Below are 25,462 nucleotides of genomic sequence, written 5' to 3' on the forward strand. Positions count from 1 at the left end.
AATGAAAAATACATAGTGTACTGTGTGGCTTATGGTGTACCCTGCCCCAGTACGCACCTGACTACAGGCAACCCCCTATTTGCATGGGAGTTGCATTCTGGGTCATCATGCGTGGCAGTGAAGCACACATAAGTCTGCTCTACCCTGTTATGCCTCCGCCCCATTCTGCTTCCTTTTGTGGCCATGATGCACTTGTGCATGGCCATGCATCAAATGGACATGGGTAAATTGGTTGTTGCCTGCATACAATGGATATATGTGTGAAGGAAGCAACCCATCACCTGCTACAACTCTGGGTTAGCTGCTCAGTTGGTACAGCATGAGACTCTTAATCTCAGGGTTGTGAGTTTGAGCCCCATGATGAGCAAAGGATGCCTGCCTGCATTGCAGGGGGTGGTGGTAATAATAATAATAATAATAATAATAATAATAATAATAATAATAATAATAATAATAATAAAAAAAAATTATACCCCGCCCAGCTGGCTGGGTTTGCCCAGCCACTCTGGACAGCTTCCAACAAAAGATTAAAAATATATTAAAACATCAGTCATTAAAAACTTCCCTAAACAGGGCTGCCTTCAGGTGTCTTCTAAACGTCAGATAGTTGTTAATTTCTTTGACATCTGATGGTAGGGCATTCCACAGGGTGGGCGCCACCGAGAAGGCCCTCTGCCTGGTTCCCTGTAACTTCGCTTCTCGCAGTGAAGGAACCACTAGAAGGCCCTCGGCGCTGGACCTCAGTGTCCAGGTTGAATGATGGGGGTGGAGAAGCTCCTTCAGGGTTGGATTAGATGACCCTCGTGGTCCTTTCCAACTCTACAGTTCTATGATTCTAACTGCACCCTTCCCAAAAGTAACTCTTTTTTGTTTGCAGGAGGGGCAGGCAATTACTAAATTAGGATTTTTATGTATAAATACTGAATATTTGAAAGCTCCTTGAGTTATCTATCTATCTATCTATCTATCTATCTATCATCTATCTATATCATCTATCTATCATCTATCTATCCCACCTGTCCCTCCAAGAATATCAAGGTGGTGTACATTACTCCCCCCTCCCATCTAGTCCAGAACACTAACTACTACACTGGCTTTCAATATGAACATTAAGAATTTAATTTTATTTGGGGGGCTGTCAGGAGGGGCAAGCATCATTCCTACTCATTTCTATCCATTCTATAGGATACAAATAACTTTCTCTCTCTCTAGCATTCTCTCTCTGCTTGTTTTTATGTCTCCCTCTTTATCTCTGAAATGTGAAATTGTTCAGGAGCAATTATGTAAGAGAGGAATAAAATCCAAGATACAAGAAAACGAAGGAGTTATTGACTTAGGGCAACTTACTATGTAAAAGTGTTCATAAGAAAATACCATTATATAATAAGTTATCATCCTGCTTGCTTCATAGATTATCTGTAAATATTTCTGCCAGAGATCTTAAGAGCAAAAGAATTAAGAGCTAGACTAGTCCAGAGGTCCTTCTAACTTGGCAGCAATCCTGAAGAGGGCTAAAATTGCTGAGAAGTCTTTGCTGGCACACACTGCAAAAAGCTCACTTAAAGCCCAATTAAGTAAATCATAAGAACATAAGGACTCAAATACATTGATAAGACCAGTGCTTTTTTTCTGGGGGGACGCAGGGGAACGCATACCCCTAAACATTTTGTGAATCTAAGTTTGGCCTCATTGAGGGGCAGTATTTCAATATGAGTAGGAAAATGAGAGTACCCCTAAACATTTTTTTTTAGGAAAAAAAAAGCACTGGGTAAGACTTGACTTCCTAGCAGAAGCCATTTTGACTGTTCCTTCATCAACACAGCATGCTTTTTAAACAAAAAACAAACCAAACCAAACCATGTTTTGACAGTGTAATGCTTTCTGTCCGATGATATTACAGCCAAGAAACCTTCATTGAGAATGAATGAATTGGCAAACATTATAACTCAACAGATAGGACTGGCAGCCTGGTGACCGCCTGGGCTAATGCCATACCTATTGCAATCCTCTGTGGATTTATGCATTTCCCACCTAATTATTACTATCATTCATATTGTATAGTACTTTTACACCATGTCCCAAGATAAAATTACAGTGGGGAACAAATGGAGCCCACCCCTTGCCTCTGGTTTCCTATTAAGCCCTTTATTAGCGGTGTGATATGCAACAAAGAAACAGGCGTTTTCAGCAATGCACTCCATTTATTGAATGTTTCCCCTACAGAGGCTTGGCCAGCACGCTGCTGGTTTCTTGGAGCTAGGCTGAAACACTTTTGTTCATGCAGTCTCCTGCTTGTTTTAAAAAGTAAGGGTTTTCTACAGTGTTTTAGTGCTGCATTTTATATTTAACTCACTGTGTTGTATGTACATCACCCTGGAATTATAAACAGAGTGGTACAAACATGTTTTAAAGAGTGTTGTAAAAATGGTAGGGGGTGTTTGTGTGTATGTGTACCCAATACGAGAGAAAAATCTGGTACATGTATTAAAGAAATATCTATAAACTCACATGCAAATACATTTCCCCCACCACTATCCTCCAATAGCCCTGCAGAGGACTGTCCCGTGTAAAGAAGAAGATACGGCCATCCTAAGCTTAGGACCTGAAGCCTATCAAATTATCAAATCGCAAAATCCCATAAGCACCTCATCACCTGGCAGTAAAATGATGGTGAAAACAACAATAACCATCAACAACAATAAATTAAAGAATGAAAGAAATTAAAGAACAATTTCCTGCCCATTCATGATGCACAAAATCAGCTACCAAAGGCAGCCATCTCAGTATGGTCTGCAAAACACCCACACCCAACATTCCTGACTGCAACAAAATCCACCCTTTTTAGCACATGACGCTCTATGATCCCTGTACACATTGAAAATCCACACTGAACTTTAATAGCTGGTGAAGAAGATGGTGAGGGGGAACTGCCTGCCTGACTCCAGCGTAGACCCAAACCCTCCTGAGCTAGTGGAACTAGTTGTGTTGTTCTCTTGATTCTGACCTACTTGTGCATTACCTGAGTTTTCAGAAGTTGGCAGGTGCCTTATTTCAAGCTCCTTTTAATCTAGAATGAAGACATAGATCACATCCACACCAGGCACTCGTACAGCATTAACAGTCATGCCTTCTCCCCCCAAAATCCTAGGAAGTGTCATTTGTTAAGGGTGCTGGGAATTGCAGCACAGTGAAGGGATGCCTAACAGCTCAGCATCAGTTCCCAGGATTGTTTGGCAGGAGCCATGACTATTAAAGTAGTATAAGAGTGCTTTAAATGAGTGGTGTGGATGTGAGCAGGGATGCAAGCAATACAAGCTGCAGATGAGCACCTGGTCAGAATGTGAACAAAAAATAAATAAACTTGAAACTTACTGGTAGTATAAAGCAACTGGCAAAGATATAACTGAGTTTTCAAACTGAGCTTTTGAGTTTTTGTCTTGCCGGATAAAAGAGCACTTTTGGGATATCTGTTCAATATCTAATAGAAACAAAATATATCAAGAAAATGTAGCCATTATAGTAAATACTTACTATATTTCCTAATAGCATTTTACCTAGCTCAGTTCTTTGCTTATTATTCAGTGTTTAAAATGCTCTGTATTATGAATTCGGATATGTGCCTGAAATCACTGCTTGGTCTCTAGGCAAGCCTGTACTGAAAGTGTGTCAGGGCTGTCAATTAGAGAAGTCAAACTTCCTCCTGGTTCTAGGTTTAAAATTACAGAACAGTTTCACAATATTTCACTTTTTTCCTATTATGTCCCAAGGCTTTTTTGCTTCTAAAATAGCTCATGTAATGTATTAAAATAATAACACCACTGCATATGAAAACTTACATCCATTACTGTTATACTGTACCTCCCCAAGTTTCATTACAAGAGACACAACAAAGGTAAATAATAGTTCTCTCCCCCAGTTCATTTGCTTCTTTGCCAGGTAAGAGCAATACTGGAAAGCTATCCTATCACCTTGATTTTAATGACACTTCTGCCCCAAGCATGCTACCTGCAAGAAATGCATATTAAAAGGAGATCAGTATGTCTGTATCATTAGGAAAATCTGACTCCAAACACTCTGACTGTACCATGAAACAACCTGGGAAGCAGTTTCCAAAGGTCGTACCCCTTTCCCGCTTCTAATCTCTATTTCTCCATGTCATTAACAAACAACTTTGGTTCTTTTCGTTTTGCATCATCAACAGCAAATTTATAGCTGAAAGGAAGAAGAGGCTGTGTTTGTTCAGCGAAATTAGTTCTTCCATGTTGAACCATTTCTTGTTTTCAACCTGTGGACAAATGCTATCCTTCCATCTAAAAATGGAACTGTAGAAAGACCCCACTTGATACTTTGCAACAATCAGGAAGTATGCAACTGAATAACAGAGTTCCTGTTAACCTGCTGAAACTGGAAGGTGAATGTACAAAGGCTAAGCACTAGGTCTTTCTGGGTCCCCCCCCCATTTCAAAAACTCTGGACACACAGTGGGCTCTCCCCTTTTTGAACTGGAAAACTTGAGAAATGCTTAAGGAAACACGTTACTGCATTGCTTCCTCCGTTCACCAAGCTCTCCTGCTGCTGTATAGCCTAGTTCGCTGGCCAGCCCCCACCGAAATGAACAGAGAGTTGTGTTATAGTAGTGACTGTCTACCCTTCCATACTGTAATGCTTAGTCATTGGCATGCATAATGGCTCTGGAACTACTGGTGCAAGAGGATTGCTCATATTCAGGCGGTATTTGTAAATTATTTATCTCTACATATTATCTTTCTTGCATCAGTTTTCCAGGAATATGGTTTAGAGATGCAGTGGCATGTCTTCCTTCAAATGCGAATGCTGTCAAAAGGCACAATTCTGCTGAATTTTCATGAAGCATCCATGTAATGCTACATTTTAAAGGCATACTCCATTAACGTCCTGGCAACTTCACTAAACTTCATGCCTTTCCCTTTATGGTGTGGGTGTGGAGAGAGAGAGAGAGAGAGAGAGAGAGAGAGAGAGAGAGAGAGAGAGAGAGATGATTCTCTAGTACCATAAACACAGCGTTGTTTCTCTCTTTGGTGTGTATGAATTTGGAGTCAGATTTCCTCCTGTGCAAACAGAAGGCCTCCAGAATGCCTCTATTCATTCACACAGGGAACTGGGACCAATGGAGGCTTCCTGTTGGAGAAAGGGGATAGGGAAATGATTTTTGCCAGTTCCTGATTCCTCCATGTCCCTCAGGGCCACGTTCTGTTTTGAAGGGTCCCACAAACGGCCAGAGTAGGGCACACAGGCATGCAGAAAGGAGGAATCAGTGAAAATTGGCAACACATCCCCTTTTCTCAGCACCAGCAGAATTAACAGAATTCCATCAGTATAAAACTTGGGGAAACGTTTCCAGAACATACTTTTTTTCTCTCCAAATAAGATAAGAGCTGTGTTCTGAGCTAAAATATATTTCCACAGCAAAGAAGTTCATTCCCCTCTTCTCCCTGCTTATTGCTGCTACCTTCTTTTTTATATCCTTTTCACTTGCAAACCAGGAATAAGAACAGAGTCTGCAATCTCTTCCTCCTTTTTGTTATCCATCAGCCTCACATGTCTAGCTTGCTTCTTCAAAGGACTATGACACATTTCCTCATCGAAATATCCCAAATAATGTGTACAATTAACATTTGCTATGTGTCATTAGTATAGACATGTGAAACAACCTTCAGGAATTTTTATACCCTTATTGAAACACCTTTTGCTTCTGTTGAAATTCTTTAAAAATCCCCACTATTTGAAACAGGAACTTCCAAATTGACTTTTGAAATTTCAGAGACAACTACAATTTTAAAAATAAAGCATTCCTGTGGCTAGATGTGGTGTTGCCTGCAGTCCATTAGCTCTGAAGACTTGCTTGTTGTGGGCTCTGTAATCAGATCTTTTAAGAGCAAGAAGCAATTTTTTTTCTCCATGGGTCTTTTACCTTGCTTTAAAGTGCAGGCAGGTTGAAGACTTATTGCACAAAGTTCAGAGCTATCCAGCACCTATTTATTTCAGTGTAGGCATGTAACACACCTCGGTATATTTTGCCATGGGTGTCAAAGGTCAGTTCAAACATGCGTTTTCATAACTCTGTGACTGAAATGATAATTATCATATTTGAAAAGAACCTCACAGATCAAGCACTACTGCTCATATCGCATCATCCCACCTCCAGTACAATATTTTTCATTGCGGGTTCTCCCAAGCTCAGCTGACAATTTCAAATGGTACACAATCAAGTTGTGAAATACAGATTGAATCAGCTGCATTGTGAGTTTGTCTCATGAGTTCAAGCTACATGTTACCATAATCATGGGTTAGTATTTGAATACAATCCCAAATTATGGACAGTGTGGAATATAATCTACTTTAGACTGAATTTAACAAAAACTCATAATAAGTTTCACAACTTTAGAGTGTACTTTCATGCATATACATATATGTGGCCTTCTGAACATTCATATGCAAAATAAATAGTGGTTGTTACATAACCACTGAATAAGGGTTACATTCACAGCATGAATGAAATAATACTCACCGTTCTTTTTGTAAAACATGATTTCTCCTTTGAATTCTATCTTTTCTTCCAGTGACTTTTCAATTTGAAGAATCATCTGCTCATTTGTTTCAGCACCATATAAAAATTTACAGCTGCAGCTCTTCTGCATGACTTCCGTTCGTGCAAATCCAGAAAGCTCACAGAAGCCATCGGAACAGTAAACTATGGGGAATCCTTTAGCCACCTGAGCGTTTGCAAGGATAAAGTTACTATCTGTAGGGGAGGGAAAAAACACATGGAAGCAAAACATTTATAAAATGGATCGCATTGTTCCCAATACAGTGTCATATTCAGGCTGATTCATGTGATAAAAAGTGATTGTGGTGGAAAACAGCCATATAAATCAGATCATATGTTTTACTTCTAAGAGACAAGTGGACCACAAAATATAGATACTGACTATTTTGCATTGTGATGTTTTTATTTATTTGTTATATCAGTCATAAAAAGAGATTCACCCACGGCTGAATTTTTTGTTTTGTTTTAACATTCCTTCCCCCCACCCCCATCCAGAAGCACCAAATGTTAATTTAATTACATTTAACTTCTTTTAATTTCAGTTTTTATTCGATGGTATCTTTCCACAAATCAGTATGTATCATTGGAGGCCTATAAGTAGGTTCTATCGATGTTACATACGCAATGAACTATGTCAGGTTGATTGACAAGTAGTGATTTTCCTGTCAAGATATTGACTTTTTTCTTCTCATTAACGCTACAAGTTGGACTTTAGTTAAATAAGTGGTTGTCATAAACAGTGGCATCTGAAAGAAACAGGGCCCTGTCAATCAGATACGCTATTGTTAAATTCCAGCAAACAAATAGACTGTCTTATAAGCAGTGAAGGGAGACGTATGGTTTCTGAATTATGTTGCAGTGAATAATTTAGTTAGATAATTGTAAGCTGCTGTTTATCTTTAGGCCTATGAAACTTCCCATGTCCTATATGCTGTATCTTTTAAGATTTTCAGTACATGCAATCCTCTTCCCGCTTTTGTCCTCTTGTAAAGCTTCACAATGTAATGGGCATTTTCCTGCTACCCTCTCTCACCTGCATTGGGTTGGAGAAGTTTAAGTTTAAGAGATGGCTTGTGTACCTTCTTTAGGGATGCTCTTTGAACACTGTTGTGTGTTGACCCCTGATCACTAATATACAATTGCTCTCTTGCAAACTAAAGTGGAAATTACGGAACAGCAGAAATATAAAAAAGGACTTTTTTCAGGTATGTGTACATAAGAGGTCAAGTCACAAGGACATGGGGTAGATGGGAAAGATGGTATTAATATGCATCACTGATTTATTTTTAATAAGGCTCTCATCATTTTAATAAAGCGCTGAAGTTTACTTTAATAGACTTACTATATTTCAATTCCTGTGAGCTCACTTGCTTGACCTTATCCAATTAAAGCAGTTTCTGGAATTATTCATAACACTTCCTAATAGATTTTATTTGTTCACCTCACATCCGCAATCCAGCTAGGTTCAAGCAATTGTTTGACTCCTCAAACTCCCACTTTTGTTTTACTAAATGGAAAATGAATATCATTACCAGTGTTATGTCTTTGTGTGCTGATTCTGCTGTCAAAACAAAATCAGATTCCCCTACTAGTAAAAGAATTAAAATCATATGCTTGCCATGCAAATTGATGATGTTGCCTCTGTATAAAAGCTAATGATCATGTATCTAAAAAGCATCTGCAGCCTTCAAATTAATTTATTCCTGGGTTTCTTATTGTTTAAAATACAATTACCTACTGCAGAGTCATTCATCCTCTCAGCTAATTCAATGTGAATTACATGAAGCAGAAAAGGAACACTGAATAGATAAAAGGGGATTCTGGGCCACGCTAATTAGCTGCAAAAAGATTTTAATGCCTTCTAGAGCCATGGAAGACCCGTCTAAGGGATACAAACAGAAAAGTCTGTATGTATGGGCAAAATTGTGGCTGCTGAATCTGAATGTCTTGGGCTTGTGACAGTTGCTGTTGAACTCCAACTCCCATCAATCCCAGTGAGCATGGATGGGAAATAATGATGGAATTTGTAATCCAACATCATCTGGAGGGCCAAGATTACCCCTTTTACTAAAGACCATGAGGTGCCAAGTGACTAATTTAATTCAAAAATGTTATTTACTTATAGATTGCCTCTTTATAATATGCTCAGGCACTGGAAGGACTTTATAATCCCTTTAAAGGTTAAAAAGTGGCGTTAAATGAGAATGAACTGGAGAGACAAACACATCCAACCTCTTTTGCGTGTTTTAAGGTAGAGGTGATTGATCTCCAGTTCCCATCTGTCCCAGCTGGCATGGCCAATGGATAGGGATGGTGAGTTATGGTCCAACAATGCCAGAGGACCACCGCTTCCCTCCATAGCTGTTTTAAGGGCTTCCCTAGGCTGTTGCCTCTGCTTCCCTATCATAGATTCCAGAGCTATGCTTCCTTGGTTTCAATTTCATTCGTAATACATACTTAATGCATCTAGCACACTGTAGGCTCTAAATAAATAATGGTGTTCATGGTAATTAAGCACTACTACCTACAGGACTTGTGAAAATGTAAATATAAGGCTTGTTTTATTAAAATATCTGGCCTTACTTGGCACGATGCTTAATTTCTTTTCCTCTAAGAAGATTGCACTGCCTAAAATTAAACTTATACATCTTTGTGGGAAATATACCTAAGGGCCTAACTGCTCATTCAATAAAAGTTATATGGGATAAAGGTGAACCCAGTTTAGGAGAGGGATTTGGAATGGGAAAGAAAGGATGGAGGCAACCGTGATAAACATTGCTTTGAATCATTGGTGTGTCTTTTAAAACAATAAAAAAGAATTGCATATTTTTATAGGAGTATATTTTTATATGCAAATAAAATTCCTGTACCATGTAAAATTTTGTTACAATTTCCCAGCCAATGAAACCAGATATCGTAGGAATAACGTTAGACAGAAACCAAAAAATTGTAAAGAAAGGTTTAAGGGGAGAATCTTGCCCCAACCCACATATAAGTCCATACTGGTTGAATCAACAAATCGGCTTATTTTAGAGGGGGGGGGGCTTATAACATGATTTCTAAACTGCCTTTCAGGACATAAAAGACCTCACAAAGCAGTGTACAATGCAAACGTAATAACAGGCAAGTTCATCCTTTTAAAAAGACATATACCTCTTAAAATGCACAGTACAAATTAATCCAAGCACAGTTAAGAAACTACTAATGATGGAGCAAAGGAAACTGAACAGGAGTATGCGTCCCACCAGCCACTGCCTCCAGCATACCCAACTGCAGACTTTGGAGAAGTCCCTGCTCCAGCAGGAAGGCTGAAAAGCCAGCACCATGTGAGAAGGAACTGAGGGCAGGCCACAATTTGTTCCCCCGGAAGTGGGCCCAGGTGGTGCTCATTGGCCGGCTAAGCCCATCCCTGGAAAACACCTGCCCAAGACATGTTGCCAATGGCCAATGGCAGGCAGGCAGACCACACAACCCTACCATTCACTGGATCACTGAGGTGGGCCGTGGTCCAGCTGCAACACCACCCACCAAAGAAGGTGAGCAGACTCTGATAATATTATTGAAGGGTGGGATGAAACTCTTCCTAATAAATATTTGTAAAATTAAATAAGAAGACTTCCTGTCATATTTTCAATCAGAAACCGAGTGAAGCCAATGCAGTGCCTTGCCACATGCTATGGCTATCAATGAGTGTGTGCACATATGACATACTTGGAAAGGCACTTTGGATACTAATTACTGTCATGCATAGCAGTCTGCCCCCAAAATCAGCAATGAAGGTTCTTCTCATGTGCCCGCTTTTGAGATCAGTTATTCTAGAAAGCATATGTGGGTGAGGGCCTTTTCTGTAGTGGGTCCTTGTCCCTGGAACACATTACACTGGTACCTCGGGTTAAGAACTTAATTCATTTTGGAGCTCCGTTCTTAACCTGAAACTGTTCTTAACCTGTGGTACCACTTTAGCTAATGGGGGCCTCCTGCTGCTGTCGCGCTACCACCGCACGATTTCTGTTCTCATCCTGAAGCAAAGTTCTTAACCCGAGGTACTATTTCTGGGTTAGCGGAATCTGTAACCTGAAGCATCTGTAACCTGAAGCGTCTGTAACCTGAGGTACCACTGTATCGGGTGAGATCCTTCACACCATGGGATTAACTACCAATCTTTACTATAAACCAGCCTTCACCAACCTAGTGCCTTCCAGATGTTTTGGGCTACAACTCCCATAATCCCCATCCAGCACTGTTATAGATGAGCTATATGACAAAGGAAGTGAAGTTTCAAAAATACACTCAATAGCATTGCTAACTATGAACATCATAAATTTTGTGCAAATCTGTTTCTTCCTGAACTATTAATGGAATAAGTTAATCATGATATTTACTAGCAGGTGAATGACTTTAAACAAGCTTGATTTTAGTTAGAAAACTACAGTCTCTCACACTATAATAAATAATACTCAGAACCCATTGAGACACTTGAACTTTACATCCAGGAATTAATTTACATCCATTTATTTCAATGGGTCTTCTCTGAGCATCACTTAATGCTTAAATCATCCTAGAATAAAAACATTTGTTTTTCTCTTTCTTCTTTAGACGCCAGTTTGTTTTCGTGAATGGCAACACTTCTATTAGAGCTGCTAATTTGATTACATAATTTTGTTCCACAGTTGCTAACAGTTGGGTGGTTGTGAAACTCTTTTTCAGCTGTTAATTATTGATGCAAAGTGTAGAGCAGTACACATATATAATATAATTTTCCTTATATAGCAGTAAACTAAGATGTAATTCAATCATACAGCTGTTCAACGTTTTCCTCACAACTATAGTGTGTGGCATTTGTTTTACAACTGCTGTCAGAAATTTGCTATGGTTCCTCAAAGTTGTTAATTGTGGGCAGCATTTCTTTTACAGCTATATGCAGTTATTCAACATTTCTTTTGCAGTTATTCTTCTTTCTTACAGCTGTTGTTTTCGGGCAAAATATAATGTTTATTCCATAGGTGCTAATTGGTAACAATCAGCACTTTTAAATCACAGACAAATGACAATTGAGAGCCAGTGTGGTGTAGTGGTTAAGAGCGGTAGATTCGTAATCTGGGGAACCGGGTTCGCTTCCCTGCTCCTCCACATGCAGCTGCTGGGTGACCTTGGGCTAGTCACACTTCTCTGAAGTCTCTCAGCCCCACTCACCTCACAGAGTGTTTGTTGTGGGGGAGGAAGGGAAAGGAGAATGTTAGCTGCTTTGAGACTCCTTAAAGGGAGTGAAAGGTGGGATATCAAATCCAAACTCCTCCTCTTCTTCTTCTTCTTCTTCTTCTTCTTCTTCTTCTTCTTCTTCAATGTTTTCTTATTGCTGTTAGATATGAGCAAGTGGAATACTGTATTTCTCTCAAAGCTCTAGATTGTGAGTAAAGTGGAAGATTTAGTGGGCAAGTGAAATATTTCTTCCACAGCTGTAGCCCATGAACAAAGTGGAGTATGTACAATTCTATCACTCTTATGTATTTCACATCTAATAAGTGTTCAGGAGAGGGAATCAGTATTTCTGCAAGCAGAAATATCAGAGACAGAATTAGGAAACGTTGAATTAGAATGAAATCAATGGACTTGCATAATCTAACTCAATTGATTTCAACAGGTCTACTGAGTAACATTTAGTTGGGTATTTTCTAAGAGGTGGCTATTATTATTATTATTATCATAATTATTAACTATTGACTTCAGTTTGATTTGGTTAATATTACAAGGGTAGCAACTGACATTTTACATTAGTTAAATGACATTTAGGAGAAACGAATCGTGCAGAGGTCTATATCTCTAATGCCACCAGCCTGGGCAGTTCTCTCCAGTTTAATCTGATGCAATAATAGAATTCATAGAAGGATTAATTATAGATGGGAGTGCAGTACACACAAGGTGTTTCCACCCATTTTTGTGATTTCCTCCTCCCAGTGCTGCCCCCTTTCCCATATCCCAGGCCTCTGATGAGAGCCCTTGAGTGATCATAAGAGGCTGCCCAATGGTGCAGAGAAATGGGGAATCTTTGGCCTTCCAGATGCTGCTGAACTGCAACTCCCATCATCCCTGGCCATTGCCTGAGCTACACAGAATATAACAGGCAGGAAACCACAGCTGGAAAAGAGGCAAAGCCAAGTGATTCTTCAAGCTTTTATCAAAATGAAAGAAAGACAATGGGAGCATTGGGAGCCACAATTCCCTTCATGAGTTATATACTGTCTAATAATGAAAGCTAAGCCTTAATGTTCAAACAAGCCCATAACAATTTGACATCCTTGGGCTCCCATCAACAGCAAAATAACATTTCTTGCTGCCTACATTGTTTGGCAATAACCTGGCACTTGGTGGAAGTGGAGAAGAGAAATCGCTCGCTCTCTGCTGTGTGTTTTTTTTCCAGGGGAACAAGCAAGGCTGTGTGGGCGTCCTATCGGGAGGAGATCGACTGACCACAGCAGGAGCAAGAGAGAAAGCATTCTTCAGGATGAGGTAGGGAAGCACTGCCTTTAATCAAAGTAATTATCCAGCGAATCAATAATGGGTCAACACCGCAATAAAGGAACAGGCTAAGACTTGCTCAAAGGAAACAGAAAGCCTTTCTTCACAATTCATGTTAATCTAGTTAAGTCTTTCCACTCAAGACACCTAAACAAGGCTGTCACTCACACGCACACCACAAGAAGAGGCTTGATGAATACTCTTCTGCCTCTTTTCTTACATTGTAAAACTTTCATTGGGCCCAATTATCTTTTTATGTGGTAGAATCACCAATTTTTGCAATGTCAGCTTTGTCAAGTGTTCTGTTAAGAGCTGGTATTAAATATCGTACTTCTGAGCATTCTTATTCAAGTTAGAGCAGTGGCTGATTGACAAATCAAGAAGTCCTTGGTTTGAATCTTGCCTCTCCCAAGGTGGCCTTAGGCAAGCCATTATCAATCACTCTTTGTTGCTATCTGCAATATTGAAATGATGACAGTGTTTAATTCAGCCTTCCCACATCGAGTGCCCTCTAGCTGCTTGGACTACAATTCTCATTATTTCTTATCACTAGCCATGCTGACCAGGGCTGATACAAGCTTTAGTTTATTTTTTATATAATATATTTATTTTTACATTTACTGTCGTACCTTGGAAGTCGAATGGAATCTGTTCCAGAAGTCCATTCGACTTCCAAAATGTTCAGAAACCAAAGCGCAGCCGGATGTCCGGCTTCCGAAAATCGTTCGAAAACCAGAATACTCACTTCTGGGTTTTGATCATTCGGGAACCAATTTGTTTGGGAGCCAAGGTGTTTGAGATCCAAGGTACGACTGTATATCCCGTCTTATCTCCAAGACGGGGGCCTCTTCGCAACTAGCAACGAGATCTGGGTAACCACTTCTTAAATGGGCTTGTTCTACAACATATCACCATATATATATATATATATATTAATCGGTGTGAATAAAAAATTCCTATGCCTTATGATTTTTGACTTTTGGAGATGAAAATTATGGAAATGTTATATATATGCATCACAGAATGATGAAATAAATGATAGAAAAGACCACAGTCAATATAATATTTTATTTTAGACACCTCACAGGTGCCCTCTAGCTAACACATACTACATGAAGCACATTTTTCAAAATACTCTTTTTTCTAGTTTTTCAACTAGCAGCATATTCATGTACAGATTCGTCATATGAGAGCATTAAGAATTTAATGCATTAAGAATTTAAGCGTTCTTTAGTCATGGTAGACCAAAATTTGTTCTTTATAAAGGATGCTTTGAAAAATCCCATTCTGTTCTCAGCACATGATAGACACCTTAAGTGCAGTAGTAATATATCAGGGAACACTTCAGTCAGGTGTTGTTCACAAATAAGCTGAATAATTTATTCACATTGCATTTTAGGTAGTGTGTTTTCTTCTATGTTCTGGGATTTCCTAAGGTGCAAATATTCTTTGAACTGTGACACTCCACCTTTGCAACATCTGTGCTACTGCCTCAAACTTTGGGATTTGTTGAAATACAGAGAGAGAGAGAGAGAGAGAGAGAGAGAGAGAGAGAGAGAGAGAGAGAACCAATTTGAGTTATGTGACTCAAATTGGGTGTACTAGACCCCAAAATGTGGAATAAAGGGTTTCTTCTGGGACCCTCTCAGGATTAGAGGCCTTGAAGCTTAACCTTTATTAGTTTCATAGTAGATTGACCCCTGCTCATCTGCACCAACCACTCAATTCTAGTTTGATGCAAACTGGAGAAAGGTGGCGAAGATTACTTGTTCTTCTTAGGAACAAGAAGACATAGTTCTCAACCACATGCCCTCTGTGCCTGACCCCAAAACAGCCCTTGGTTATATCCAGATGGTAGTCTTGAAGGTTATCCAGTTCTCAAAGACAAATGCCCTATCTTGCAGTGATTTGTCCTTGCCTGTCCCCCAACATATTCATACTGTGGTTTTTTAGTGGATTTGGACCAGCACAGGCTGTGCAGTCCTCACAGTTCCACACTGCTACACTAGTACTAAAAGAATATATTTCTTTTTATAAATATGTGCTCTGTAGTGGGCTTAATTCCCTTTTGGCCAAATGCCACCCCCAAAGCACGGAATCTGCTATCTGAATTATCTGTACACATTCTTAGTGCAGATGTTGGGTTGGAGAGCAAGAACTAGCATGTTGATTATGCATATAATAACTATTATTGTAAGGATGCTTTATTTATTAAACATGCTGAACTCAGCACTCAACAAAAATAGTTACAACTCCTGTCCTCAGGCTTGCAAACATTAGGGAAAGATTATTATTTGCTAAAATGCCAATGTAGTATTGTTGATTGGCATGCTTTAAAAAGCATGGATTCGAACTGAATGAAATATTTTGGATGGTTGGTAATTTTTCTGCTTCTACCCTTTACACTAAAGGATTCAGACATTATTTAATAAAAATGTGATAATAGTTTTTATTTTGCATGTCTTCACATTTCTAGAAAGTGTTTCCCATCCACAAGATTTATTCTAATAATAAACAATGGTAGCAAAGTTAAGGAAATTTGTTTTGCACAGTATTTTAATAGTAGTGAACTGCCCTCTAGAGTCTTCTTCAATCAAAACACAAAACACAAGCTGCTGTAGCTAAGATGTACCCTCTCTCCTGAAGGTATATACATGTGTGCCCAGAAATAACTCCCACTGTATTCAATGGGATTTACTATCATCTATCTATATAAATTAAGGGACACGGGTGGCGCTGTGGGTTAAACCACAGAGCCTAGGACTTGCCGATCAGAAGGTCGGCGGTTTGAATCCCCGCGACGGGGTGAGCTCCCATTGCTCGGTCCCTGCTCCTGACAACCCAGCAGTTTGAAAGCATATCAAAGTGCAAGTAGATAAATAGGTACCGCTCCAGCGGGAAGGTAAACAGCATTTCCATGCGCTGCTCTGGTTCGCGAGAAGCGGCTTAGTCATGCTGGCCACATGACCTGGAAGCTGTACGCCAGCTCCCTCGGCCAATAAAGCGAGATGAGCGCTGCAAGCCCAGAGTTGGCCACAACTGGACCTAATGGTCAGGGGTCCCTTTACCCTTTACCTTTATTTACCGTATTTTTCGCACCATAGGACGCACTTTTTCCCTCCTAAAAAGCAAGGGAAAATGTGTGTGCGTCCTATGGAGCGAATGCAGGGGGGGGAGGCAGGTGGGAAAAGCCCCCAAGAGCCGCACACAAGCTCCGTGCGCTCTTGCGGGCTTTTCCACAGGAGGGAGAAGGGACTGACTGGCCGCATCAGTCCCTTCTCCCACCTCCCAGGAAAGCCAGGAGAAGCCGTGCAGCCCTTTTAAAGTGCGCGCGGCTTCTGCTGGTTTTGCGGGAGGTGGGGGAATCCCCCCACCTCCCAGAGAAGCCAGGAAAGCCCTGCGCAGCGTCTCCCGGCAAGGAGACGCTGCGCGGGGCTAAAGGGGAAGGCAAAACAGCGAGCGGGATCCACCCCGCTCGCTGCCTTGCCTTCTTCCCTAGCCAGGAAAGCCCTGCGCAGCGTCTCCCGGCAAGGAGACGCTGCGCGGGGCTAAAGGGGAAGGCAAAACAGCGAGCGGGATCCACCCCGCTCGCTGCCTTGCCTTCTTCCCTAGCCAGGAAAGCCCTGCGCAGCGTCTCCCGGCAAGGAGACGCTGCGCGGGGCTAAAGGGGAAGGCAAAACAGCGAGCGGGATCCACTCCGCTCGCTGCCTTGCCTTCTTCCATAGCCAGGAAAGCCCTGCGCAGCGTCTCCCGGCAAGGAGATGCTGCGCGGGGCTAAAGGGGAAGGCAAAACAGCGAGCGGGATCCACCCCGCTCGCTGCCTTGCCTTCTTCCCTAGCCAGGAAAGCCCTGCGCAGCGTCTCCCGGCAAGGAGACGCTGCGCGGGGCTAAAGGGGAAGGCAAAACAGCGAGCGGGATCCACCCCGCTCGCTGCCTTGCCTTCTTCCCTAGCCAGGAAAGCCCTGCGCAGCGTCTCCCGGCAAGGAGACGCTGCGCGGGGCTAAAGGGGAAGGCAAAACAGCGAGCGGGATCCACTCCGCTCGCTGCCTTGCCTTCTTCCATAGCCAGGAAAGCCCTGCGCAGCGTCTCCCGGCAAGGAGATGCTGCGCGGGGCTAAAGGGGAAGGCAAAACAGCGAGCGGGATCCACCCCGCTCGCTGCCTTGCCTTCTTCCCTAGCCAGGAAAGCCCTGCGCAGCGTCTCCCGGCAAGGAGACGCTGCGCGGGGCTAAAGGGGAAGGCAAAACAGCGAGCGGGATCCACTCCGCTCGCTGCCTTGCCTTCTTCCCTAGCCAGGAAAGCCCTGCGCAGCGTCTCCCGGCAAGGAGACGCTGCGCGGGGCTAAAGGGGAAGGCAAAACAGCGAGCGGGATCCACCCCGCTCGCTGCCTTGCCTTCTTCCCTAGCCAGGAAAGCCCTGCGCAGCGTCTCCCGGCAAGGAGACGCTGCGCGGGGCTAAAGGGGAAGGCAAAACAGCGAGCGGGATCCACTCCGCTCGCTGCCTTGCCTTCTTCCCTAGCCAGGAAAGCCCTGCGCAGCGTCTCCCGGCAAGGAGATGCTGCGCGGGGCTAAAGGGGAAGGCAAAACAGCGAGCGGGATCCATCCCGCTCGCTGCCTTGCCTTCTTCCATAGCTGCGCGCAACCCCTCCGCAAGGAGAGGCTGCACGGGGCTATGGCTTCTTTAGCCCTGCGCAGCGTCTCCCGGCAAGGAGAGGCTGCATGGGGCTAAAGGGGAAGCCAAAACTTGGCTTGCTCCATAGCTGCGAGCAACCCCTCCGCTGCTCTCTGGGCCTGGGGGGGGGGAAAGATTTTTTTCTTGATTTCCCCCCCTAAAAACTGGGTGCGCCCTATGGTCCGGTGCGCCCTATGGTGCGAAAAATACGGTATATAAATTAGAATCATAGAATTGTACAAAGTTCATCAATCCACTGCAATGCAGGAATCTTTTGCCCAACGTGGCGCTAGGACCCATGACCCTGAAATTAAGAGTCTAATTATTACTATTCATTAAATTTGCTAGTCACTTTATCTTGCCCAGGGCAACCCAAAGTGACTCAATTATCATGAGTTATACTTATTAGCTGCTTGTTACCCAAAAGGTTTCCAAGCCACTTACATTTAAAAACATAAATACATTATACCACCTGGATAACTCAGTTGGTTAGAGTGTGGTGCTCATAATGCCCAAGTTGCAGGCTCAATCCCTGTATGGGACAGCTGCATATTCCTGCATAGCTGGGGGTTGGAATAGATGACCCGCAGGGTCCCTTCCAACTCTACAATTCTACGATTCTATATGGGGGAGGGGAAAGAAAAGATCATCTAAAATTTTAGTGCTTTTTCATATGCTGTACCAAAAACAGCCTCACACAACAGCCATAGGAAGCTTCAGAAGCACACCAACAACAGCACAGAATTAGCTCAGAACCTGTAGGGAAAGGCAAGTCTACAACCAGCACCTAAAAGATATCAGCAAGGATGCCAGACTGACTTTACTGTGCAAGTGGACCTCATAATGTGTGCAGTGAATGAACGCAAGTCTGAAGTCTTAGCCATTGCTTCATATATTACATATTAAAAAGATGTACAGCAAATACAGTTGCAATTGAAATTATTGAACCTCCATTGCAAATCAGGCTTATTAGCAAAATTTACAGACTTTCAGCTGTTTGCAATGAGCAAATCAAACAAAAGCAATTGAAATAGCTCAGCACAATGGATACTTCAAGCGGTTCCCCCAAACTCAGCTGTAATTGCAACTCTGGTGCATTGGAGCTCTTGCCCGTCTTCAGCCTTTACACTGAACAGCTGAGGCAAATCTGCTCCTCCTCCACAATGAACAGGGAAGGATTGTCGATAGAGCGTGAAACAGCTCTTTGCATGTTCTTAAACAACCAGATGAGTTGGATGTCAAAGTTTAAACTACACATAGGTCCTGCCTTACGAAGGTTTGCTATGCAAAAAAATAAAAATCACTTTTCCAAACACAAGGATTCAGGACCCAAACCTCAAGATATGCACTGCAGATTCAGATGTCTGAACAGAAAACATGTTTTACTTCCTTGTTTGCCTTTTGCTGGTTGGCTGAGAAACAGAAGGAGAGAGGGAAGTGGAGCAATCAGACAAACCAGAGAGCATTTTTAAATGGGATTTTCCTGGGCTTCTCTCTGCATTTTGGGTTCAAAATCCTGTGGCAAGGAATACATTAGAAAATCTTCCTGTAGGAATAAATGGAAATCATTGACTCGTTATGAAAAAGCTCACCTAATAAATGATTTCCAGGGAATGCATTGTGTTTGTAAAGTGGTGGCTGCATGTATATGGAAGGGAGGCAGCATTCAATAATGGACTTTTCCACACAGAGCATCTACTTGTCAGCCATAAAACAGATGTGCAGGAGGAAAGAGTATTCTCCAAATTTGTTTATCAAAGCATTTCTCAGGACACAGAATTTGCTGGTGGTTCAGCAGTATTGCCAACACTTCATTGGCTCTTGCCTTTGCCTACAGCAATTATGTCAGCCTCAATGTTCTTAAAGCATTGGGCTTGTTGTCTTTGAAGTGATTCTAAATATTCCCGAGGCCTTATTCTCTTCTTGTTGGTGCCAGATGATAAAAGCCTTCAATGCCACAAGAAGAAGAAAAATCTATGATAACATAAGCATAAAATTCAAGATCAAGATCCCCTGCCCGTTTCATGCATTATGCATTAGACACTTGAAGAAAATAAAATAAATGGGCCACAAATGTAAACAATTCTGTGTGCATTACCTGCATTTAATATAATGGCCTTCACAAGACCAAGTGGGAACAGCATCATTTCAAGGGAAGAGTCATAGCTCAGCATCAGAGCAGGTGATTTGCCAAAAGGCTTGAGATTAATTTCTAGGACCTTCAGAAAGAGCTGAAAAAGAGTATTGTCTGAAACCTGTTACAGCTACTGCCGGTCAGTATAGACAATACTGCTGGATGGACCAATAGTCTGACTAGGTATTCCTGTGATCCTAAGTGTACAGTCCAGGAACATCTGATGCTGAAACTTAGCAGATATGGTCCTAATCAGGAGCCTGAGTTAATTAGTTAGTTAGTTCAGGCTGAATTTACTAACTTACTTATCTCATATGAAAAACAACACACAGCTTCTTCCTTTTTCATTCAGGCAACTCCCCATTTACACAGAAGTTACATTCTGACACCCCAAAAGCAGAAGTGAAAATCGCATAAGGGGGGAAGCAGCCCTAAATGCCCCTCCCTGCCACTCTCCCTCCCCAATCCAGATCAAAAATACTGCAGGAAAGATATCCACAACTGGAATAGAAGCTCTAGGGCTAGCAGGAGACTAGAGGATACATGGGAAAGCGGCTGCTACTGCTGCCCTACCTCCCACACCAGCTGTTAGGCGGGGAGGCTGAGCAGCCTAAACAAAACCCTGCTGTAACTCCAGTCTCGGCCCTCACTGAAGTCCTCTTCGGGCTCTGGGAAGGGTAATCTTGTGAGGTGCAAGGACTCTCCAGCTCTCCCCCTCCATTTCTGGGTATGAAGTAAATTATGTAATTGTTTCCTGATGCTGCGTATATATGCAGTCGCACGGAAGTCAGTTGTGAGCAAAGGGGGTGGGTTGGGGTGTATCAATTCTGTCATTTGTATTGATGTAAACCTCTAGAACGCATTTTGTATGGCTAAGCATTTAGCTCCATCATCAGTATATCACATTTTATTTTATTGCTGCGGCTAGTGGCTAATGCAAATAAAGAGTGTGTGTGTGAGTGTGAGTTTGTGTGTGTGTGTGTGTGTGTGTGTGTGTGTGTGAGTGAGTGTGTGCGTGTGCCTGTGCCTGTATTTTGTTCTATGGGATTGAGAATTCAATCACGAAGCAAAGATTACCAGTAAAACTCTTTAGGCAGCAATAATTTACAAAGTTCACTTTAAACTTAGTGAAATGAATCATTAAGAACTAGTGCAAAGATGGCTGGGATCACAATTAATCCACCCCCCCCCCCAATATTCATGATACCAGTCATTACTGTGGTTGCAGCTTTCCCTTTAATTGGCTGAAAGTGAAATGGAGTTTCCACACAGCACTACATTATCCAGCAATTCCCTTCCCCATGGCTGAGATTTTTATGCAATCATAACTCACAAATAATGTCCATTAAGGAAAGGTACTGCCCAATGTTAATTATGACTGGGAATTGTTCTTGAGACATGCCTACCAAAGACTTCATTACATCATACTCAATTGATGGGGTGTTCCAGAGCGATCCAACCTCCTAATTTGCTGTTCTGGAGAAGATGTGGAGGTATCCTTCCATCTGTCTCTGCCACTGCCAAAAAGTTATTTTGTTATTTTATTTTGTTATTTTAAGTTTGATTAAATATATTGATTAAATATATTTTCTCCTTTTCATTTTTTAAAAAATAGAAAACAGAATTACAGTTGCTGCTGGTGTTTTAAATACGTCAATATTAAACAATGCATTGTTCTACTGATAGTATTGCTCAGAAATTAAGGAGGGGAGCAGTTTCTAAAAATATATTCCTTTTTTGCTGGTCCTGCTCCTTTTGTTGCTTCCTGTGAATGAAGGCTTCAGAATTAGTCTTGTAAATGTCCCTTGAATACAGTACCGCCCCCCCCCCCCTTATTCTGGAGGTAACAAAAGCTTTACTTGGCTATTTCCTATCTCTATCTCTGCATTTTTCACAGTAAATTTTGATCTAAAACTGAACAGAAAAAAGTAATGCTAAGGAACTAATAGCGAAAGTGCTGTCCCCAAGAGGAACAGGAATGAACAGTGGGGCAATTAAGAAACTATCACTAATCATTCCACCACTATCAACACAAAGCAATAGAAAGGTCAAGGCCTGGAAATGGTAGACTTTTAATTAAAGGCACAGGAACCGTTAAAAGTTTCAGTAGTACTTTTCTGTACTCACTATGCTACTGCAATTCTTTTTAATTGGGGGTGGAGAAGTGGAATGGGGGAGCCACAACTCAGGTAACTGAAAAGCGAAACAGAATATAGGAAGACAATACGGAGAACGCTGAACTGCAATTAACATAGTAGGACCCAGAAGCATTCTGTTAGTTAGTTAGCAGAGATGGGAGTAGCAGCAGTTGTTCCACCTGGCAGATTTGTGCTGTGTTGAGCACTTTGCGGCACATCTCTGCCCATCCCTGCCACCGCCTGTCCTGGGAAACCTATGGGAGCAAAAGCATAGCAGATTCTGCCTCCACTGCTGTGTTCATAAAATACCATGCAGAGGCCATTTGACATAGTCCCTGTTTGATTAAGGTAACATATAGACTAGTCCGTAGTTAAACTAGTTCTGGTACAGTTTTTCATACATGCTACAATTAAATATTGCATTCTGAAGGGTGCGAAAACTCCCGTTCTAAGAATTTTTTTCTTCGGGACTGAACTAATCTGTCTTTGCAATTCAGAGTTCCTGTTAGAAATACTGCAAAGAATTGTGACTGTGGTTTTATTTGCACAATAACATGTAGGTTAATGCTTTTCTCTTTTCTCTTTTCTCTTTTCTCTGGTCTTGTTGATAAGCTATTTATGTGCTACATTCCTGAGGTATTATTCTGTGGTCTAGACACACACATTGAATAATAGCAAGGTCTAAAACTACTATTTTCTCTAAAATAAACTTATGGGTTAGTTATTTTCCAGGCAATGCTACATATCTTGTAAACTTGGGGTGTAAATAATGCCCTTCTTGGAAACCGAGTCTTCGTTTTGTTTTGTTTTGCTTTGCTTTGCTCTGCTCTTTTTTGTTTTGTTTTGTTTCAGAACAGCATTAGGTAGGCACAAGGCCTCTTTCCAGCAATAATGAGAGAACCTTATGCTTTTAGATTTTAGAAAAACCTGAGCTTTCATAGTCATTTTCTCATTTTTTTAAAAAAATATTGTAAAACAGCAAAAAAATAAAAAATTAAAGGGTTTCCCATTAGATTTCTGTTTCCCAGTGTTATAAGAATTCTAAGGTCCCAAATATAGAATAAACGTTCATAGATATACAACGCAAATACATACATAAGTATATAACAGACGTTTCTGAAATTGCGTGGCGAGTTCCCGCCCCCCACCAGGATAAATAAAGACACGAGACACCATAATATAAGGTTAATTGGGCGAATTAGGCCACAACTTTATTGAATTCAGGAATGAGAGGCATTGGCTTAGGCATTGGTCCTAACGACTATCCGGCTCCAGCCCATTTGCTGGAGACACGGGGAAGGGTTAACACTAATCGGGGGAGTCTCCCGCCGAGGCACGTCGACTAGGAGCTCCCCCGGGTCACCGCTCTGGGGCGTGCCTTTGGCCCTCACCTCCATAGGCTTCGGAAAGGGCCACGCCCCCCAGAGTCCTTTAACGGACCACCCTTCACTCACTGGGGGGAGGTGATGGCGTTCCTCCCCCCCCACATCCTCTTAACCCCTTCTTACCAATGCCTATCGCCAATGCCGAGAAGTTGTGACGAGTTGCTACGAGGTAGGCGAAAAACCAAAAGGCTAGAAATTGCCAATTGGGAAAAATTCCTACCATGCCCCTTGCGGCAACAGACCGAAGTCCATAGCAAAGTCAAAGACCTACCTAAAGCCCACTTAAAGGGAGGGAGGGTGGGAAAACGTGAGGGCTAGCCGGCGAAAAGAGGGCGAGCCCCCTCAGCACCGGCCCTAAATAGGACAGGCCTCGCCCCCCCCAGCCAGCTGGTTGGCTGGCTGGGGGGGGGGCAGACCCGGCCGGGATTCCCCTGATCTCGCGGGGGCTGCAACCAGCCCCCGCTCACGTGGGGTGGGCGTGAAGCCCGCAACCCCACCTCCTGGGCAAGCAGGAAGTGGCTTTGTACAGGAGAGCAATCCTGAAGTCATTTTGACTCTCCCAAACCATTTTGACCAGGAGTCGGCAAAGTTTTTGTGGCTTCGGCCGGTTCACGGTCCCACAGACACCGCGGTGGGCCGGAGTGTGTGCACGCGCATGCATGCGCAAACGCTATTTCCGGCGCTCCTTCCAGCGCAGAGGAGGCTTGCACAGCTTCCCATTGGCTGCAGGAGCTTCCTGCAGCCAATGGGAAGCCGGCCAGTGTCACGGAAGGCGGTCCCCACTCTGCTCTGCGCCGGTTTAGTGTAGCACACGGGAGCTGACCAAGCGGGTGGCGGGGGTCCCCAAGTGGGTAGGGGTGTCCATGGGCTGGTTAAACAACCCCCATGGGCCGCTAGTGGCCCATGGGCCTTAGGTTGCCGACCCCTGATTTTGACTCTCCCAAATTGATCTCAATACAGTATATTTCTCTGCAAGAAGGGAGGAAATGGGGAAAGCTTTCCTTTTGTCTTTTTGCTTACAAATCCTGTCTTAAGGGCATATTTGTGTGTGAATAGGGTGAGCCTGTGACCTGGATTCAGGAAGTAAAAGTTTTTACCATCAAAAAAGAATGGCCAGGCTGCCTAGGTAAAGCAATCAGTGACCATTAACAGATATCCTGGCAGACAGAATTTATTCTGTGATGTATGTATGATGTTTTTGGGGGTGGTCTTGAGCTACAGAGTGGGCAATTTCAAAAGTCTATATAAGGGCTTGTGCACCATTGTTCTGGGTTCTCCTCCCTCCTGCGTGTGGTGAGTGGGGACCCTGTTGCAACAGTTAATAAAGATCAGGCTTACTAACCGCTTTGCTTCTCAATATACTCTGGTTGGCCTCTGTTATTTTCTCCTACTGATAGGGAACCCACTTAAGGACTTTATATGGGCTCTTGGATACCCCATAAGGGAAAAGGAGCAGGGTTTGTTTCTATAACACCAGAAATATCGATTTTGCAATTTAATTTTTTATCAAAGCCTCTTCATATGGTTGTTCTTTTCAAACTGTATATTTAATTGTAACTTTTAAAACTGTTTAAAACTATATTTAAATCGCTTTAACCTGCCTTGGGACCTTAGGGTGAAGGGCAGGTAAGTACTAAATAATATATGCGTCAAAATATTTTCAAACTTCTTAGCTCCCCTGCAAATATGATCCTAAAGTACCCTAACTGATTAGTTAACATTTGAGACATGCTCAGAAGATCAAAGGCACTGCAGAGACATAGTGCTATGAATCATTGTTAATGTTGAAACTTCTTTCGTTAGGATACTGTTAGAATTCCCTATCTTAATTAGTTATGAAAGGTACAAGAGTTCGTTTGTCAAGCTAAAGACAAAGATAGAATACAAATTTTTGCACATTATTATACTTGTCATCATAATTCAGATTTCTACCGCAGGTTCAGCTGCAAATATCTTCTTATTATTTATTTATTTCATAAAATTTATATACCACTTAACTGTAAAAAGAAGTGTCAAAGCCGTTTACAAATATAC

The 25,462-nt window shown here is 42.1% G+C and overlaps 1 protein-coding gene across 2 annotated transcripts in view; it reads right to left on the reverse strand.

The window, feature by feature from the left end:
- KCNH8 (potassium voltage-gated channel subfamily H member 8) overlaps window positions 1-25,462 on the reverse strand; it is a 168,818-nt gene that overhangs the window by 98,330 nt on the left and 45,026 nt on the right. For both annotated transcript variants that reach the window (XM_081164401.1, XM_081164400.1), the window contains exon 2: window positions 6,548-6,781. In XM_081164401.1, coding sequence (XP_081020527.1) covers window positions 6,548-6,781 — 234 coding nt within the window. The remainder of the gene's footprint in view (window positions 1-6,547; window positions 6,782-25,462) is intronic.

The sequence above is a fragment of the Podarcis bocagei genome (genome assembly GCF_964188305.1).
Source record: "Podarcis bocagei genome assembly, chromosome: 12".
Lineage (NCBI taxonomy): Eukaryota > Metazoa > Chordata > Lepidosauria > Squamata > Lacertidae > Podarcis > Podarcis bocagei.